This window comes from Notechis scutatus, chromosome 5 (genome assembly GCF_049901735.1).
Source record: "Notechis scutatus isolate UNSWTSFEM ecotype Mainland chromosome 5, rNotScu1.2, whole genome shotgun sequence".
NCBI classification, from domain to species: Eukaryota; Metazoa; Chordata; class Lepidosauria; order Squamata; family Elapidae; genus Notechis; species Notechis scutatus.
The window spans coordinates 81,656,924-81,678,325 of record NC_142013.1 but is presented as its reverse complement, the minus strand read 5'-3'; the positions used below and the strand labels follow the sequence as shown (position 1 = coordinate 81,678,325).

The window sequence follows — 21,402 nt, the reverse complement described above, 5'->3', positions numbered from 1 at the left end:
AAGGATTTCCCAAAATAAAATTTAATTAAAATGCATTCCAGCCCAAAAGAGTTCCTCATCCCCAATCTACATTATTGATATTTAACAGCATGGATAATTATCACCAGAGTTATAAAAATTGACAACTGTAATATTACTTCGAAGCTTTGAGTATTGCATTTTTCAGAGTAACTCTGTTTCGGATGGAGAGAGGGTCAAAATGGTGAGTGTGCCTAGGCCATCAAAGCCCACTATTTGTTGTATATATGTATGTATGTGTGCACATAAAGTATATAGTACACACATATAAATACAGAAGGGGGAAGGAATGTGTTATTGGAAAGGAGAGGAAACATTAATCATTTATAGATAGTGACTAATAATTAGGTGTGACGAAAACATTTCTTCTTTTATAAACTGATGAATTTTTATTTGGGTTTATCAAGACTATCTTAAGTTTCTTCTATAGACTTTACTTTTGTTACTAAGCATTAACTTCTATTTTTGGAAGACTGGACAGTTAAATCTTGTTCCCCCTTTAGTTGTCTGACTTTTCATTAACCTCACTTTGATTTTGTGAGTCCATCATTGGTACAGTTTCAATCAGCCATACACATATTGAAATGCTTTTCTTTTAAGTCAAGGATAGATTTTTATGCTGGTAGCACATTTGGGGTTTTGAGAACATACTGTAATGTGACCGTGCCAATCGGGTGGGATTCTACCAGTTTGGCCAAGTTTATAGAACCAGTAGCGCCGAAGAGCAGCTGATACCGAACCTGTTTGCTGCAGCGATCTTCTGGACTTCTTTCTGTTTGGCCCACCTGCCCGCCCAGGCTCTAGGCTGTGCTTTATTCCCTGCTTTTTCCTCCTCAGCTGTTTTGCACAACACAGCTGAGTGCCACTCGTCAGCAGGAGAAGGTGCTAGAGCTGGTAATTTATAAATAGTGTAGTGCGCGCTCACCGAACCGGTTGTTTGGCCAGTAGGATCCCACCCCTGGTGCCAATACAATCATACCATATTAATTTTACCAATTCACTAACAACCATGCTGGGCATTTAGCATTAGCTCCTCCCATGCTATGTAGCATATTGGGCAGCAAGGAATTTCTAGGATTTTTGGTTTGGAGTGAGTACATCATGTTCTTCCCATGTGATGTTTAAAAAGTTTAAGATGTCCATGAACATTCTTCGCCATCTATTTTGAGGACATTATCTTGGTTGTTTGGCATTGGGGGGGATCCATCTCATTGCCATCTTGGGAATTCAGTTACTTTCCAAATGGAGTATATGGCCTTCAAGCTGGAGTCTTCTGTGTGCAACTATGTTATGTAATTTGTAGGAAAAATTCTTTTGGAGTACTTCTTTGTTGGTAACATGGTCGAAATAGCAAATCTTTAGGATTTGACAAAGACAATTTTGTTGAAAGATGCCTTTGTTGCTGGGCATGGCCAGTGAACCCATTCAACTGAAGGTCAACTAACCTTTTTCCAGAATGCTCTTATTATCCTGAAAGGAATTCTGTGGGATGAAAACTATTACTGAGAGTAGATATGATGCTAGAGATTTGTACTTTACTTTGTAACAAGTCAGGGAACCTTTTATTATAATTTAAATAATATGTAGAAAGTCAAGTTGGCCAAAAAATTGGGTGTGCTCCAATACAGATAGTCCTTCGGTTACAACCACAATTGAGCCCAAAATTTAAGTTGCTAAGTGAGTGTTGACCTATTTTATAATCTTTCTTGCCATATTTAAGTGAATCACTGCACTTGTTAATGAGTAAAATGGCTGTTAAATGAATCTGGTTTCCCCATTGACTTTGCTTGTCAGAAGGTCACAAAAGAGGGTCACATAATCTTGGGACATTGCAACCTTCATAAATATGAGTCCACTGCCAAGCGTCTGAATTTGTATGATGTGTCCATGGGAATGCTGCAGCAGCTGCAAGTGTGAAAAATGGTCATAAGTCACTTTTTGCAGTGACATAACTTTGAATGGTCACTTAATGAACTGTTGTAAGTTCATTGTAGAGGAATCTAAGGGAACTGATTGTCATAAGTACCAACTTGTCTATTCCTATTCTAAGGTCATACATAATGCCAATTTTCTCAAAGATCAATTTTTCAATTCTGAATTATCTAGTACTTTCTTCAGCTTTGTCTGTGTTCATAAAGCTATGATTGACTCAAACAATCATGAAATTTCAATTATTTGACCCTATTTATTATAAACAGCCATACATTTAATAATAAATATTACACTCTCAAGTTTTAGCTATTTGGCTAAAGGCATTTTCTCCAACCTGGTTCTTTCTAGAAGTATTCAGTTGAAATTTCTGTGTTCCATAACCAGCATGGCTATTTAGAATAAATCAACTTGGTATAAAGTCTTTGAAGTAAAGAAGAAACTTATCTAAAATAAAAGTCCACCCTGAATACCCTGAATGATTAACAAAATTTCAGATAACCGTTTTCATTTTTGTTAACTTTGCCATATTCAAGATATTATCAAGCCCTTATAATATTTAAGAATGTTTATTATTGTGAAAACAGAAAAAATGATAAAGCTCTAAAGCTTTGAAAAGCATTGAGCTTCTCTAAGTTGGCCAGCAATCTGGAGAGTGTAATTACCAATGAAATTTATGATACAACTTGGCATATTGAGCAAAGTAGTATGCAGTTTATGTTTCCCCATTGCTTTTCCAAATTTAAAATTAAACAATAATTTTAAATGATCATGTGAAATTAAAGATGGATAAACTTACCAAAATAACAGTTCTTTGTTACCAGCAGAAATGATGTTAATGGAATCAAAGGGGGCAAAATAAGAATTGGTGAATTAAATAATTCTACAAAACTCTATTGCTTAAGGCTGTTTCCTGTAATGGTAAGTGATTACAGGTTTTGCATGAATCTGGAGAGAATATTTACATTGCGGTCAAAAATAAGTTTCTGATGAATGAAAACAGTTCTTTTGTGGCAATATTTATTTGTAATTTCTGTGTTGCTTTTTTAGTCTTTGTATTTTTTACACTTTGAATTGGAAGAAGATGGGAATAGCTTTAAAATTGTAGAAAGAAATATTAGTATCCTATACTGAGATGCTGACATGTAAAAGATCTGCAAGATCTAGTAATAAAAGTCAGAGAGTCCGGGAGAAAAAAAATAGGATTAAAATTAAATATAAAGAGATCAACCTAATGATAGCAGGAACAACAGCCAGGCTTAGAATTGACAGTGAAGATATTGAGATGGTAGATCACTTCTGCCTTCAGGGATCAACCATTAATAATAAAAGAATAAACAATCAAGAAATACTCCGCAGATGAGCACTTGGTAGAGCAGCCACAAAGATCTTTTGTGAGATATATCTGTAGAGAGTTCTAACTCAAGGCACAACTGACTTGGTTCATATTATCATATATGGACATATTATACAGTTACATATTATGGGAAGTCCTTGCTCTCTGGAAAAGTATAATGTTGAAAAAGATGAAAGGTAATCAGAAGAGGACTATCAGGAGCAAGATGGATGGATTCAGTTGTAGCGTCAATGGGTGGACTATTGAGAGATCTAAAGAATTAGATTAGGGAAAGATTGTCATGGGATAAAATATGTGTGGTTCCTAAGTGATTTTATAGCATAGAATTGTAAATCATCTCACATCTCACAAGACTATACAGAATAATTCATGTGTATGAGAAATGGAATGGTTTGACTAGTATGTGATAAAATAAAAAACCAGTAAAGTAAGGTTTATTGTTGAATTGCTGAATATAGCATTCCTGCATAGTAAAAAAAAATGTTGCAGTTTCCTGTTTCCTAATATTATTTTGCTGAAACAATACCTGTTTAGTCAATATTTCTTAGTCTTTTGATTTCCTATTTAATTTTTGCAATTTTAAGTTTTTTAAAATTTGTAAAAAATAAGCAATGTGATTTCAGCACATTAGTTTTCTAGTCTGTAAAACTGTTTTGGTGGTAGAGATATTATAACCGAGGTTAAAATAACAGTTCTGTTGATATAGTGTTGACAGATTTTTCTAAATGAAATGCATGCTTTGAATATATATATTCATTAAACAAAATTGACCATCTGTTACATGATGGAGAAAGAAAAATAGCAATAAATTTCACTTCATTAACACAGACTGAAACATGTGTCTACCCATTATTCATGAAGTATTTATGTTTTACAGTTTAGATATCTCCTCTTAATATGATAAAAATGCAATTTGGTCTTAATAGTCTCAAAAGATCAATCTTAATGTGTATGGGTTTTTTTATGGAGCTTCCATTTGATGATTACTTCAACATTAAAACTCTGGAAATGTCCCTATCAATATGTATTGATGGCAGCCAGTTTAAGTGAAAATCAAAATAACATGGAAAAAAGAATAAATATCATGAACATGTTGGGATCCCATGTAAAGATTTTTTATTTATTTATTTTCTGTAGATCCAGGATGATATATATTCTGCATCCCATTCTGTAAACAGAATAAAACTGTTTTGTTTTTTTTGTAGAATAGATTTTGAAGCAGGCAGGCATGAGATGATGTAAGACATATTAAGTATATTAGCTAAAAACTAAATTACTACGTTCATATTAAGAACTTTTCCAGTATGCATTTCAAATCCAGTTCATGCTAATTTAAGTGAAATTAATATTCTTTAAGAGGCAGAATTCACAATGTCATGTACTACTGTTAATAATTCAGATTCCATTGATGATATTGATATTAATTATTACTTAATTGTTTGAAAACAATGTAAACTACCTTCAGTGGCAGGATTGTATCATGGTACTGGTTTTTGGCCAATATTGTCACCACTCAGAGCCATTTTGTGTAATGAAACATATGGAAATTTCAATTTTAGAGCATGCCATTGAATAGTAGCTGCTAAAATCAGGGATAGAAAAAAAATTGCCTTCATGCTCTGCATTATTTGCTAAGTTAACTCAATATTGACAGGCTTCCATGTGCTGTTATGAAAAATAAAAATGTAATGTTAGTTAAATCTACATTTGTTTTAATAATTTGCAGTCATGCTACTTTAATGGCTAAAAAATGGGTGCTGTGCTTTCATGAAATCCAAAGCACTTCTTTCAAATAAAACATGAACAGCCTTAATGGGAAATAGGGTCCTGGACCAGCTGAAGTTTTGCCCTGAACCAACTGAAGCTTAATTAGAACTCACCATGAAATGTATCTATGGTGTAAATGACATCTAAAGTATTATATTAAATTCCAATCTAGATTTTTGTTTTATAGAATGCTAGAAGATGATCTAAAGTTGAGCAGTGATGAAGAGGAGAGTGACCAGGTAAGAAATTTGGAATTTATTCATTTTTTAAGCTGTTTATTCATTAGATTTATATGCTGACTTTTCTTAAAAAGCTGAAAACAATTGTCCTATCTTAAATTTATGGGTTAATGTATAATTATGATTGTATACATTATTAACTAAGTCCCATTCAAAAAAATCACTTTATAATTTAATGAACTCAGCTATAAGGAATTACAAGTAGTCCTCAACTTAAAACAATTCATTTAGTGTCTACTCAAAGTTACAATGCTCTGAAAAAAATGACTTAGGACTGTTTTTCTCACAAAGGTATGTGATCCCCATGGCATGTGATCAAAATTAAGATGCTTGGCAACTGGTTCATATTTATGATGGTTGCAATGTCCCGGGGTCATGTGATCACCTTTTGTAACATTTTGACGAGCAAACTCAATAGGGAAGCCAGATTCGCTGTATTACTAATTTAACAACTGCAGTGATTCACTTAACAAATGTGACAAGAAAAGCCCTAAAATGGGGCAAAACTCAATTAACACCTGTCTTCCATAGCAACATAAATTTTGGGCTCAGTTGTGGTCATAAGTTGAAGCCTACCTATAATCATAATGAGGAAAACAAAATAGAGGGCTGTCAGTTTCTAATAATTATATCACCATACAAGTTTGTAGTTCCTTTGATTACATAACTGTATTTTCCCTTAATTAATATAATTCATTCAGTACTTAATATGATTATTACACAATGATCAGAAGGAGGTCTAATATGTGAAAAGAAATATTCATATTTTACAAGCATGAATTTGTAGGCAGAATTTTCTTTCCCCTAAGCTGCAGCAAGATTTGCCACCGAGTTTTTGTGGCAGTGCAAATTTATAACCCACAGAGTTAATCAATCTGCATTCAGCAGCTTAAACATATTAAATAGAACCCGTGTGCTTGTCTGGAAAATGTAGCTAAAGTTCATTTGGTCTGTTTGCCGCTCCAACTCCTAAGATTCATAAAAGGCAATACCCGGGTATATGCTTTTGGCTTGTATTTTTAAAAAATGTTAAAATAATATAAATACAAGCTAAAAAGGCAGCTACAAAATAATCTTTGAGACCTGCCTCTGAATTGGAACTCTGGATATGCAGGAAAGAAAAACCACTGGATGCTTTAGATAGTAACATAGGGAAGGGCAGAAGGTTTTGTAAAAACATTACAATATATACTTATAGTTTGTAAAATTGCTAATTATGCTATATGTTGTGTACCTGGTTGAAATATTGTACATCATTTTTAGATATTAACATGAAGAATACGTATACATACACACACAAATACTGCAGGTAGTCCTCATTTAACAACCACAATTGGGACTAACAACTCAGCCATTAAATGAAGCAATTGCTAAGTGGAATGACATCTTAACATTGTAAACCACTCAGAGTTACCCTGTGGTAAGTTGGGTAACCAATAAATTTAATAAATAAATAAATTCTGGTTATGATCTCACTTTAGCTTTCCTTTTCTTTATAGGCCTACAAAGGTTGTAAATGCAAGGATTGGTCATAAAGGTTTTTTCCCCCATCACTGTTATAACTGCAAATGATCACTAAATAAGGAAATTGCTAAACAAGGACTACCTATAAGGTCATATTGGAATATATATGAGCAATTATTGCGGGGAGCGGGGGCAGAAGAAACAAATAAAAGCATGTGCATCATCACAACAATATGCACTGTAAATGATGCATGTCATGTACTTGCATTAGATGTCATTTGTGCTATCCAGGCATGAAGCAGAGGCCATTATTTCGATATGATTGTGGCTTGTTCAAAATGCCTATGAGAATATAGCTTCCTTAATCTCTCAACCAGCATATTGACTTGTTGAAGGTAGGAATTACAGGCCAGTGTTTGGAAAGGAATAAGTTGGGATTTAAAAAAAATAAATAAATATTTGCTTCCTATGCATTCTATAAGAGAATAACTTGCAGAGCCAGGGATGGTGCTGATGAAAAAAAAGATCTGCCTAGAATCACTACCTAGTCACAAATGAACTTGACTGCCATTGACCCTTATCTAACATTAACCACTTGTTGACCTGTGAGAAGATTCTTGTGCAAAGGGCTTTTAGCAATAAATCAGTTAAATTGAACCTTCCTATGTGGACCTGGTCTTTCATGCCTGACATATTCATCTGTTCTCATCTCACCATTAAAAAATGTAGGACAAATCATCTGAACACTTGAAAACAGCAGATTAGTAAATGTGATAGGAACTCGGGTGCCATTTGAAAGAGCTCTATATATGTTTTACTAAGAACAAACAAGTTGTCTGTAACTTATGAGGCATGCATTATAAATCAAATGTTATCCATTTACTGATATGAAGATGTAATAAGAAGTAGAGATGGTAAATTACAGCTGTTATCAAAGATGCAATTCCTAAGTACAACTAATGTTGCACTGTCATTTACAAGATAAAACAGACAACTTTTCTTGCATAATTTCATGTGGTATAAAACTGATAATAGCAAGAGTTTTATTTTTTTTATTTTATTTGGTTTGTCAATTGCTTACAAGATAATAGGTATAAGTATCTTTCCCATAGAAGATGAATTCTTGTGTTTTTACTTTATAAAAGACACCAATGATAGAAAAATACATGGAAATTAGACAGTCAAGCAAGAAGAAAGTAGGTAGAAACAGGAAGAAATGATGAGGACAAACATAACATTAAATTGCTAGTATAAAAGTAGAATGTGTTTAGATAAATGGTAAGTTATCTTCCTTCAGAACATCTAGACGGGTGGGATTCAAATTTTTTAACAACCAGTTCTGTGGGCATGGCTTAGTTGGTGGGCATGGCTTGGTGGTCATGTGACTGGGTGGACGTGGCTTGGTGGTCATGTTATTGGCTGGGTATGGCCAACTCAATATCACTCACATCGAAGCACGCATCTCCTCGCCTGGCCTCTCATGACTGGGGATGCTGCAACAGTTGTAAGTGTGAAAAACGGTCATAAATCACTTTTTTCAGTGCCACTGTAACTTTATATGGTCACTCCACACAAGCAAAGTACCAGCAAAAAAGGAAAAAAAAACCTCCAGAGAAGTTCCAGAGACAGGAAGTCTAGTCCTGCCAAGAATGTAATAAGGGTTAACAGAAAGGCAGTTTCTGTAAGCAATACGAGAATGTTTCCTTCCTGCCTTCCTTACAGGATTAGGCCAGTAATTTCTTCTAACAACCGGTTCTCCGAACTGCTTAGAATGTTAACAACCAGTTCTAGCGAATAGGTGCGAACTGGTAGAATCCCACCCCTGCATCTAGACCATCATTGTGTTTCTTTCCAAAATGAAAGACAGGTTGAACATGAAGAAGTTCAAGTTGCTTCACTCTGATCAAGAGGTATTTAGAAACAGTAAAAAGAATCTGTCATTCACCCATCCATTCATATCTTTCTGTCTTTAGAATCTTCAGTGCCCATTCTAAGCCTGCTTGTTAGAGCTGTTGTTATTAATTTGGTGTCTTTATATTTTAGTCCTATTTTTTCACTGAACTCCTTGATTTTTATGACTACAGCTTACCGATTCTTTGCATTTTTGACTGTAACATCAGTTAAGGGTGGGCAATTGATGTTTCTTCCTCCAGTTTTAAAAAGTATCTTCTTCCAAACCTGCTTCCCTTAATACATATTCAGAATATAGTCTGAATAATGTACAGAATTACCCTCAGTTTACTTTTGTTTTTGTTGTGAATGAATAAAAGTAACTAAGCCCAAATGCAAAGTAGGTTTTGGAAGCCTGCACATTTGATTGGTCCTTGAACAGCGAACAAGGATTGGTTCATAAAAGCCCCTGATTGGCCAAACTTGGGACACTTCTTATTGGTTATTGGTTTGAACCTTATGCACTTACTATTGGTTAATAGGGTAGCAGCCAACCCTATAAAAGGGTTACTGCTGCCCATAGCCTTGCTCTGTTCTGTTCTATTTACTGTTATTAAAGAGTTGAAGTCACTGGTCAGATGTCTGGTCTCCATTATTTCCCAAACTTAACAATTTTTAACTTAATAGTTGTAAATTTGGACTACTGGAAAGAAATGTAACTCTTGTAAAGGAGCTAGTTTGTTTCCCTTTATACAATGTGCCCAAATAAAATTTGCTCCTGATTTTGATACGTGACTGTAGCTATTGCAATATGGCAGCTTCGAACCAATTATCTGGGAGGAGGCAATTGTTGAAAGAAATAGCTTAAACCCTATTCCGCATGTTCCAGCATTCTGATCCTGTTCACATTATACACAGACACACTGCTTTTATAAAGTAAAAACACAAGAATTCAATGTCAAATCACACTCTAAACATACTTTTAAGTCATACCATTTCCAGGCTTTATAAATGCACCAGAAACTCTGGTTATTAAACAAATATCATTATGCGTTCTTTGAATAGATGTTGAGGAGAAATTTAGCAAACCACATAAAAGTGACCTCCTTACCTGTGGGTTAGCCTTCCCTAAGGGTGTATTATCTTATAAACTCCCAAGGTGAAACATTTAAAATCCCAACATTGCAAGCCAGATTAGCTGTGACAGCTTTCATTAATAGAGCCTTAGCTGTAGTGCAAAATTGGCTAACAAGATTTTAATAGAAGATGAAGTTTAATGATCACATTTAATGATCTCAGCAGCCACTGCCCTTTGCAACAGATGCTCATTACTTTTAAAAGCTTTCTTCTGTGGCTATCGCATGGCTGTGCCCCCCAAAATAGTGCAGATACAAGCTTGGTAGCACTGTATGTATACCACAAAGAGGCTTGATTTGAATGTGCATAATTGAGAGAAGGTCAAGTGCACATTCTGCAGTAATGACATTGAACATTCTCTGCTTTTCATAAATTATGCCAAATAAGCACTTATGTAGTGAGAAGGGGATGCCAATATAAAGACAAGAGGAAAGGATAGCATGTAAATTTCACAAGCTTGTGAATCTCTCATACTGTAATAAACAGCTCTTGTTTAGTAAGTTTATTCTGTTTGGGCTCCTGAGGCAAGTGGCAAGTAGGAAAGAGAAAATAAAGAAACAGCAGTGCAAGGAAATATCTGCTATTCTTTCATGACTGGATAACCTATCTACACAGAATATTCTCCCTCTAATTCCTCCTCTCCCTGTATAGACATTGCTCAAGTTCTTTTTATAAGCAAGGAAAAGAAGCAAAACAGATCTGCAAAACAGATGCTGAATATATCTGTTTCAGGGAAGCTACCAAAATAGGAAATACAAATTAATTGCACAAATTTTAGTCAAACTATTCAATATTGTAAAGCAAATAATTAACACTTGTAATGCTTGGGTATACATTGGTTTACAGATAATTGTACAACGATGTCATAGTAATCTGTCAGCAATTGTGATGCCATGTCTGAAATAATATTTCTTACCTTTCATTTCACCTCTTGAAAGGATGTTTCTTTTCCTTAAGTGAGATCACTTTTTAAAGGAGCTTAGAAAACAAGGTTGAGGGTCAATTCTTTTGTCAGTCAAGAATAATTAATGATACTGAATTATATATAAAATGGGCATTGTAATGTGTATGTGATCATCTGTCAATTAATAAAGGTTTCCTCCAAGGTAATGCTATCTGAGATAAATAAAAGACTTTATATCTTAATATATTGTAATTTTAATAGTTCTCAAAAAGCAGGATTAAAATAAATTATAACAGTAGCATGAGAGGTAAGACTGTATGGCCAACAGCAAAAATTATTTTAAATGAATGAGGCTTTGTTTGAATTGCCTTTATAAGCAAAACAACCTGATCCATTTTCCAGTGGTAATGTACAAATAATAATGTTATCCTTCTATTTTTACATTTTTCTGAACGTTGTAAATTTTTCTGGATATTTAAAAAGTTTCATAGAAATGTAAAGTTTTCTTACATACAGGTGTATGTTTGGAAACAGAGGTGTGCACATTCATAGCAGAGGCACTGCCTAAAAATTGAATAGCTATTTTTTAACCTTATTAGAAGCATTATTCAGTACATTTTGAGAAGCAATACAAGTAGTCCTTAACTTAGAACAGTTCTTTTAGTGACTATTCAAAATTACAATGGCACAGAGAAAAGTGACTTATGACCATTTTTATGATCATAAAAATGATCGTTGCAGCATCCCCATGGTTATGCAATCAGAATTCAGAAGCTTGGCAACTGATTCATATTTATAATGGTTTTAGTATCCCAGAGTCATGTGATCACTTTTGGCGACCTAACAAGCAAAATCAGTGGGAAGTCAGATTCATTTAACAACTATGTCACTAACTCAACAACTGCAGTGATTCACTTAACATCTTTGGCAAAAAAAGGTCATAAAATGTGGCAAAATTCATTTAACAAATGTCTCATTTAACAACAGAAATTTTGGGCTCAATTGTGGTCGTAAGTCGAGGATTATCTGTAAATAAAGGGTTTTGGTTTTTTTTACTTCACGTGCTATTTTTAGAGTGCTTCTACTTTCTTCCCCTTCAAAAGCCAAGCACAACTGTCATTCTGAAAAAGGTACACATCAGTTTAACATAAAAAGTGAACAGTATACATATTTAATACTTTGAAAATTATAATTAATATTTTAAATGCCTTGCATACTTTCATCATGCTGTTTTTTAAAAAATAGATGAATGCCTATGGAATTAAAATAGACATATGCATGTATGTGGAACTAAAATGGTTACAAATAGACTGACTATCCCAAAGGTGCTTTTTCAAGAGGCAACTGGACTTTCTTGTATTTCTTTGAAGACATTTCACTTCTCATCCAAGAAGCTTCTTCAGCTCTGACTGGAAAGTGGGGAATGGAGGTTTATTAGTGAGCAAATGACCCTGAGGACATAGATAATCGTCCAAATGGCCACAACAGCTCTCTAAAAGAAAGCAAATGACCAATAGAAATCCTTCCATTCCCCACATCCAGTCAGAGATGGACAACCATGACCTGGATGACTGAGAATCCCCATAGACAAATAGACTGACTTATCTCTAATTTTGGAATGGAATGTTTCAAATATATATCTTATCTATATTTTAGGGAGAGTCTGTTATTTCAGGTGAAAAAAAGAATATAACGGAATAGAAGTTAAATGTCAGAAAAAATAAATGCTGCTTAACAGGAGGTATGCTTCTATAGCATACTTCTCTTTCAGATATATCAGTTTCTTGAATTTATTCCATCATAGAATTTGAATTTCTGCCATCCAACCTGAATTTGAGGAAGCTGGCTGCAACTATATCTTCAAGCTATTTACATTGTGTATAAGAATTATGTTATACATAATGAGTGTTAGATGAAGATGCTCATCCCTGAAACTGCCAAAGAGACTATAGGCCACTACTGCACAGAATGCACATAAAACAGGATGGGATTGTGCGCCTTTGGCATATAGCCATGCTGGCCACATGACCATGGAAACTGTCTTTGGACAATGCTAGCTCCCTTGGCCAAAAAATGGAGATGAGCACCATGCCCTAGAGTCAGACGTGACTGACAGGGAAACCTTTACCTTTATATACCATTCCAAGTTCCTTGGATACAATAAAATATAACAAACATATTAAAGAATATTTTCATTCTTTACTACATCAATCAGTATGTTACAAAATGTTCACAATAAGGCAAAGTACAGTAACATGACGGGATAGAATGTAGTCCAGATTCCCATGAGGGAGAGGGTGCATTCTAGAGGAGCAAAAGACAGAGAAACATGGACAGTTTGTGTGGGAGGAAGAGAGTTAAGACAGCTCCTTTCTTAAGAGTTCTCAGAATATATATATTTAATGGTGCAAGCAGTCTGATTTGGTTTGGAAGAGTTCTGTCTATAGGTGAGAACCAATAAGGGAAACTGCTTAGAAGAACTTCAGCATATCTTTCTTGGTTTTTGGAGCCTGGTACTTAATGTCTTTTTGATAGTACACTTTTTAATAAAAATTCTTTAATATAAACTGAAAAGGTACATTCCAGAATGGATGAAAACAAAACGAGACTCTGTATTATAGCCAAGAAAATTGCCACTATAATTTGAGAACTCCTATTTTATAGATATCTGTCGGTAAAAAGTGATATAATGGTATGTTGAAAATCTTGAGGACAAGGTGAAGAGTGTTGCCTAGGGCAGGGTCACCAATCTTTTGGACTTCAGGGACCATCAAACTCATAATTTTAAATCCCAGGGACCACTAACCAGTTCTGTGGGCGTGGCCTAATTTGTGGGTGTGGTTTGGTAGTCATGTGACTGGCTGGGCAGGGCTTTATGTAAATATTATAAATGTTTATATAAATATTTAATTTTTTTATAAAAAAAGAGCAAAGCAGGCAGGCAGATTGAGTTGCTCACAGAATCACAGATTCATTCAGAGATCTATCTATATGTCATCGGCTAGCTCAGTCTGTCACATAAAATTTGCTAGCAAGCAAACTCATAAAATTAACTCACAACACACCATGTATGTAAATATTGGATTTTTTATTTTTTAAAAAGAGCAATTTTTACCCAAAATCAGGCAAAGCAGGCAGGCAGATTGAGCTGCTCACAGAATCATTCAGTGATCTATCTGCCATCGGCTAGCTCAGTCTGTCACATAAAATTTGCTTGCCTGCACTGACTAATAGAACCTTCAGTCCTACAGAAGATTTGGCTGTACTTAAAAGCAGAGTGAAAGATCTAAAGACTAGCTAGAAAGCAAGAAATCCAACCATTTCCTGCTTCCTAGCTAATCTAAATCTTCCGGCACAGCAGAACAGCTGATGGTCGGAAAAATAGCAATTCGGCAGGCAAGTTTGCCGGGTAAGGAGTAAGTAGGCAGGGAGGGTTCCTGCAGGCCATGTGGGCGGCGCAGCCTTGTGTTTCTGTGCAGCCTGGATTAATTGCTTTGGGGGGGTGCTCTGGGGGTGAGATTTCTCTGCAGCCCACCAAAATTTTCTTGCGGCCCACCGGTTGGTGACTGCTGGCTTAGGGAATAATCAAGACAAGAGAGGGAGGAGCCTGCAGTTGCTTAACAGTTAGAGAAAAAAACTTAAGAAGGACCCACCCTAAGTGATCAGGCTGTAAAAAGAAATTTGTACTTTACCTCTTGAAGATTCTGTTAAAATAGCCTTACAATAAATAGAATTAGCTCATCAGGTCGTATTTCCTGTCTGGAGTACTTTGGAGGGCATACAAGTGAAGCTAGAAGTAGGTCCACAAAAGATCAGCAATGAAATGGAAAGTTAATCATCTGATTAAACCTGAATCTTCTGTTATTTTTTGAGAAGTTTCTTACCCCCTGCAAGAGACTTCTGTGCTAACGTACCGTGTTTCTCATATAATAAGGCCGGGTCTTATTTTTTTTTGAGCCCCGAAAAAATGGCTAGGCTGTCTTTTCGGGGGTGACTTAATTCCCCCCTTGCATTTTCGGTCAGGCGGACAGTGACGGCTTGGATGTAGACCTCGACGTTGGTGGGACACTTCGTATCGGGGTCAACGCAAGCAGCACCATGTCCGGGTGTGCAACAAAAGTACTTCCTAACGGCCAGCCCCCCCACCATTCCCCCCCCCATTTCGTATGTTTTAATATAGGCCTTAATTTGAGGGGAGGGGCTTAATTTCATTTCATGCCTATAAAACATGCTGGGACTTCCTATTGGGGGAGGCCATATTGTTGGAGAAACAGGGTATTTCCTACATTAGCCAATAGATACTACATAGCCATAAGATAATTATCAATGGTTCATTCACTCATCTGCAGGTAGCCCTGTTAAAATTTGCCAAGTTAAAATTGGCAACTAATCACAACTGTGCCTTAAGATGCCTGTTGCCATCCTTGAACAGTTTGCTAGGTGAATAATAGCTAAAGCAAAGGTGCAAAAGAAGGAAATTGTTTTCTCATAAAAAAACAACTTCCAAACAGGATTTTTTCAGATTTAAACATATGTGTAAGTTCTTTAATATTTCAATAGTGTTAGCCTTACAAAGTGCTATTACATGGTGTACAATAGCTGGAAAATAGCCAGATGGCTATAGTATTACTTGTAAATCCTATAAAATTTGGATACGTGACAAGAATGTGGGTGACACATTTTTTTATGTGTTGATTGAGCTTATATTTTAAAAGTTGTATAAAATAAACATCTCTGCCCTTCTTTCCAGCAGGCAGCACAGGAATCTACTCTCCGGGTTCTATCTGACAGGTACATTTTGTTGTTTTTATGAATTATAAATTGCTCTTTGAAATGCTGAATCCTATTTATTGTGGCATATAGCTCATAATTGGATTTTGTCCCTGAAGTATCTCTGAACAGGGGTATTAAACATTTTGCATGCTTGGATTTGTCATGCATGCATAGAATTTATTGTAGAAAAAGGTAAGTCATAGTCTTCCTGCATTTCATACAAAAAAAACCACCTGGTTGTGGCATGAAACTGTAAAGAGTGAAATACATTAATCAAGTAGTAAATCAGTGGTGGTATTCAGCCGGTTCGCACCAGATCAGGGAAACTGGTAGCAAGGATTTGGCGTGGATCTCCAAACTGGTAGTAAGTTCTGGCTGGCCACACACCCCGACTCGGTCGCCCTCCCGCCCGATGCTCGCTTCACCTTGCCCACCTGACGTTCACCTAAGGTATTTCTTTCTTTTTCCCTTCCCGACAATCAGCTGTATATACGATCAGCTGTACCAGGATTATCCTTGCTGAGGCCCAGGAAGGCAAAAAATGGAGGGGGGGGTCAGCCACCCCTCCGGTTTTGCCTTCCTGAGCCTCAGAGGAGCCTTATGGGAACAAAAACACCCCTCAGAGGCTCTTCTGAGACCCGGAAGCTCCCAAAATGTAGCATGGAGGGGTGCTGCCCCTCCCATGCTCTATTTTTTTTTTCTTCCTGAGCCTTATAGGAGCAAAAACGCCCCCCCGCCCCCAAAGGCTCTTCTGAGGGCCAGAAGGCCCAAAAAATGGGTGGGGGGTGGCTGCAAAAACAAAAAAGAGCCACGCCCACCCACTTACATGGCCACACCCACCAAGCCACGCCCCCAGAACTGGTAGTAAAAAAATTTGAATCCCACCACTGTAATAAATGCATCCGTTTAGCAGTTGCTTGGCATATATCTGGGCTCTTTTCGCAGCATTAAGGATGTAATTTATTTCAGAATTGTCTTTCATCATTTTATTTCGAGTTTTTTTTTATGATGGAAATCATCCAAGTGTTCTTCTGTGTCCATAAAATGATATATTCTCTTCCAAATGGTGTGAGACTTATTCTGTATTTTTTTAAGACTGTTCTTTGGAACTCCATTGTTGATGCTAAATGGTTCTTCTAATTTTGGCCAGTCTTTTTCTCAGGTCAAATTTCTATTAATATCTCTGAGAGGCTGCATTTTTTTTTCTCTATATATAGCATTCAGACACATGGTTGTTTGTCAATAGATAGCTTTACCTTATGTAACTCTCAGTGAAACTGCTGGAATTTTAGAGAAATCTTTTTTTGTAACCTAGTGCTTTAAATTTAGGAAATATGGGGACATTATTACTGGAAATATATTTGATTTCACTTTTGCTTTAAAAAGAATCAAAAGAGCAACAACAAAAAATTACTAGATTTATATTGATCCACAAATAAGGCACTGTGTCATGAACCAAAGTAAAATTCCCTTTGTCCTCTTGACAGGAATATCAATATAAGAAATATAAGAATATAAGAAATAGTACACTTTCTAAGGCAGCAAAACAGAGTTTGCTGCCACTTAGAATGAATTATATCTTATTCGTGGGCAAATGACATTTCTTTGTGGACCAAGCCTAAAATCATGAAAACAATCCCATCCCTGCTGACAAGTGTTTGCTGGCATGTTTATTTGATGGGAAAGGGAAGACTAAAAAAAAAAATACCTGTTTTTAGAAATTGATCAAAATTTGAATGGTTTGAATTGCATTGAAGAGGAGGATTGGCCCTGGGAAACAGATGCTTGCAAGTCTATATGATAAATATGGGATTTCTAGGACAGGAAGAAAAAAATACAACCATGTTCCAGTTTGGATGTGTAGAAGATTCTCTCTCTCCTTGGCAGGACTCCAGTCCAAGTTGCTAGCATAAAACAGATCTAACAAACTAGAATAGCCTGCTGCAATGCTCTGTCAGATGCACTGATCTACACATTCCATCATTCCAGTCAGCATGATCAGGGATTGCGAAGTGGTTTAGTTTATCTGGGAGAAAGTTGGCAACTTACTCTATGTACTACCAAACAACATTTCAACAGAAGGTGGACAACCTATAATCCTTCACATATTGCTGAACTATAACTTCTGGTATGTCCAATATTTGCTATGCTGAATAAGGTTAAAGATAAGTAACATCTGGAGATTCATTCATACTTCCATTTACCAATAAACTTACCTCTAAAGGTCATCTATTTTTTTCAATAGATATGATGCATATTCTTTTTTTGAAGGATCAAATAATTTTTTTCTTATTTGCAGCATAATCTACCTGTCTTTTACTTTCTCCTTCTGTTTCCTCATCCCAATTTAAATTCTATATCAATCAAGCCACTTCCTGCATCAGGAGAAGTAAGATACAGTTCATGAAAGCTTGTATATTTTAAATAAAGTGTGTTAATTAAAAAAATGCTACCAGACTACTGATTTCTTGGTACCTTAGATTCTATATTCTTCTATGTCAACAAAAGTTGACTTTGAAAAGAGAATTTATAGATTCTGATTTTTTCCCTATTTTGATTTTGTTCAAAAGAAAGTTAAAATACAAAACTCCCAAAAAAATTAAAAAAACAAAAAACAATCAAGTTATAAAAAATGCATTGAAAAGAAAAAGACCAACATAACACATATACCGTACATGTTATTCACCAGCAACTGAATAATGATTAATATATTACTACAATATTGGTTCCACCCTTTGCAAAGGAGGCCTCCCTAAAATTTTAAACTAGTAAATCTATTTCCAAATTATTGACCTGTCTTCTATATGGTATGTTAATGACAAAATCGTTATCACAAAGAACAATAATAATAAAAAAGACAAGGTTAAAGTTTCAAAACTCTCTGTTAACAAACTGTTATTATAATCTACTCATAGAAAATTTGTCACAGCATTTTATCTATCCCAAATCATCCCCAAAATTAAGAGTAATTCATCTTGGATCAAATATACATGTAAGAGTAATTCATCCTGGATCAAATATCCATGTTTGTTTCTTATGGATTGTTGTACAATTAAATATAATTGTCTCCACAGTGGGTCTATCTTCTTAACAAAGTCTATATAGAAGTGATTTCCAGTTAGGTTTAATAAATCCATTCTGTAATTTCCCTCAGTCCTCATAGTTCTCAAAAAAAAATTCACTTCCCCATTACAAAATTACAAAAATCCTATAGTGACAGTCCAAGAACAACATAAATGAAAGTTCTGCAACTATTCAAAAACACACCATGTTTTTTTTTTATGGAGAGAATGAAGTTTATTCAAAATAACAACAGAAATCGAAGGGAAAGAAAAAGAATAAAATAGCTAGAGTCCAGCAAGGGATTGAAATAACTTTGCATTCAAACAATTGGACAACTTTTAAAGACATAAAACAAAGTAAAACAATAAATTCAACAAGTGAAAGTTAAAATCCAGGCTTGCTTAGAAAACAAGAAACTGCTGATAGGAAGATGGAATTGCCCAATGATTTTCCAAACACTCCCAGCGGGACCTGGAATCTTCCAGACTCCCCTTCTCAGCTGGGTCCATGGCAGTCCAAAAGTCATCTTGGGTCATTCCTAAGTGCTTTCATACAAATCCATGGAGCAGCACTGTCAGAGAATCCGCTTTGGCAACAAAAACAGCAGATTGTTGGCAAGAAAGAAAAAAGCTCCTTATGTTCAGCAGCCATCTTGGGGAAGAGTCCATATATACTCTAACTTTTGTACTCTGCAACATGCCAATCTTTGTTTAATGGGCTTCTTTGTCTCTGGTAACGTGTCTAGCTAGTTTAGCCAACACCTGCCTTAGAATCTACTGCCAAATAAGTCAATTTTGAAGAGCTGAGAGATATGAACTCAGGTGTGTTGAGGTGAAGTCTGACAGCTTTGATGCTTTAAAGCAGGGGTCTCCAAACCTGGCCACTTTAAGACTTGTGGACTTCAAATCCCAGAATTCCTCAGCCAGTCATGCTGGTTGAAGAATACTGAGAGTTGAAGTCCACAAGACTTAAAGTTGCCAAGACTCCTGCTTTAAAGAAAAATGTTTAATCCATGTTAATGCTCTTAACAAAATAAATGCATTTGCCTATTATTTATATGGATACTCTTTCAATATGCAATGTCATAACTAGTAAAATAGGAAACAGTACTTTCCTATTAGGAATGTTGTAGTACGACTGATCAGAAAATATTCTTTCAACAAAACTTTAATAATTTTTTAAAAAGTCAAAAACAGAGGTGATATTCAGCAGGTTCTGACCAGTTCTGAGGAACCAGTAGCGGATATTTTCAGTAGTTCGGAGAACCAGAAAATACCACTTCTGACTGGCCCCACCCCCATCTATGCTCTGCCTCCCGAGTTCCAACTGATTGGCTGGGTCTTCTTTTGGTGCCCTGCACAGGAGAACGGAGCTGGAAAGCAGATTAGTGGAGTGGGGAGGGAATGGGATTTTGTAGTAACCTTTCCCCAGGAGTGTGGTGGGAATGGAGATTTTACAGTATCTTTCCCCTGACACGCCCACCAAGCTACGCCCATCAAACCACACTATGCCCACAAAACCAGTAATAAAAAAATTTGAATACCACCATTGGTCAAAACTATATATAGTTTTTAAAAAGCTGGTCAGATTTGCTATGAAATGATAATTTGAAATATAAATCTGAAATATGGATAAAGTACCACACAGTTCCTAAAATGTGATCTCACTGTGGAATCTAGTAGTTTTAAATGATTATATAATAAAATAAACTGTGTATATAATAATCTTGTATATAATAGTTTAGAACTGGAGAACAGTTGTGTGTCAGTGAAACTTAGAAATGTAAAATATTCTACCTTTCCCATCATCATTGTAACAAAAGCTTTTTGTAAATATTAACGTCCAGTTAATAACTACATATATTTAGTTAGCCTTTCCATTGAGTCATCCTTTCACAGATATTTCCTTATCAGATATTGCCTTCAACAATGGTAGAATATACTGCTTTCTAATATATTGCCTTGTAAATGGCTCACGATGAACTATATAACACAGTCGAACAGTAGCAGAGGAACTATTTTATGACATTTTGTTTTATGTCACAAACTGTTTTATGCTAATTTTATGTCATAAAATATTTTATAAAATTTGTGAAATTTCAGTTCCCCCAGATTTGTGGGTCCCAGTTTTGGGGCACATTTTGTAAAGTGTGTGGTACTTTGGTTCAAAAATTGTTGTTCTTTGATGCACTATTTCACACAGTTGAAGGTTACAGGAAAGATAATTTGTGTGTGTGTGAGTGAGTGAGTGTGAGAGAGAGGGAGAGAGAGAGAGAGAGAATGAATTGATCTGCATGCCTGTTATAATGAACAATATAGTATGTGTGATAGTTGCTGAAATTCTCATTCCAAATTTTAACCCATCATAACTATCTTGCAACCAAGCTGGGGAAATGTTGTTAAATGATTGCTGTGAGTGCCTAACTCATGCATAAGAAGCCATCTGGTTTGTTAATGAAGAAAAATATTTCTGTTTTATTGTTTGTTTTTGACACTTGAATATTGCATTGCCTTTGGGCAGTGAAAAACTAAGGTACAAATTATTCCTAGCCTTTGTAATATAGCTCCAAGTGCTCTTATTTCCATCTGGTGATGAGGATAATTCTTGTGTTACATGGTTTCTTCTGGTGAGGGTTTTCATAGCAAATAAAAATAAAATAAAAGAAAGATAGAGAAGAAAGATATGTTTCTTAATGTCCAATGTTTTTATATGAACAACAGGATTTTATAGTTACCAGTGATTAAAAGCATTAATAAAAACTGGTTGAAATTCAACTTTTCTCTAAAACATGGATTTAAAATTAAGTAAGAATCATTTAAAGAGTGATTCATTTAAAATCACTTTTATAACAATGCTATTTT

General features: G+C 35.4%; 1 protein-coding gene across 7 annotated transcripts in view; it reads left to right on the top strand.

Moving 5' to 3' along the window:
• AFF3 (ALF transcription elongation factor 3) overlaps positions 1-21,402 on the top strand; it is a 237,642-nt gene that overhangs the window by 165,202 nt on the left and 51,038 nt on the right. For 5 of the 7 annotated variants that reach the window (XR_015749876.1, XM_087967156.1, XM_087967160.1 and 2 more), the window contains 2 exons: positions 5,259-5,310; positions 15,456-15,496. Coding sequence is in view for 6 of the 7 variants with exons in the window: in XM_087967156.1 (XP_087823282.1) it covers positions 5,259-5,310; positions 15,456-15,496 (93 nt within the window). In the remaining variant the exon portion in view is untranslated. The remainder of the gene's footprint in view (positions 1-5,258; positions 5,311-15,455; positions 15,497-21,402) is intronic. The other 2 variants (XM_087967158.1, XM_087967157.1) reach the window with 1 other exon arrangement.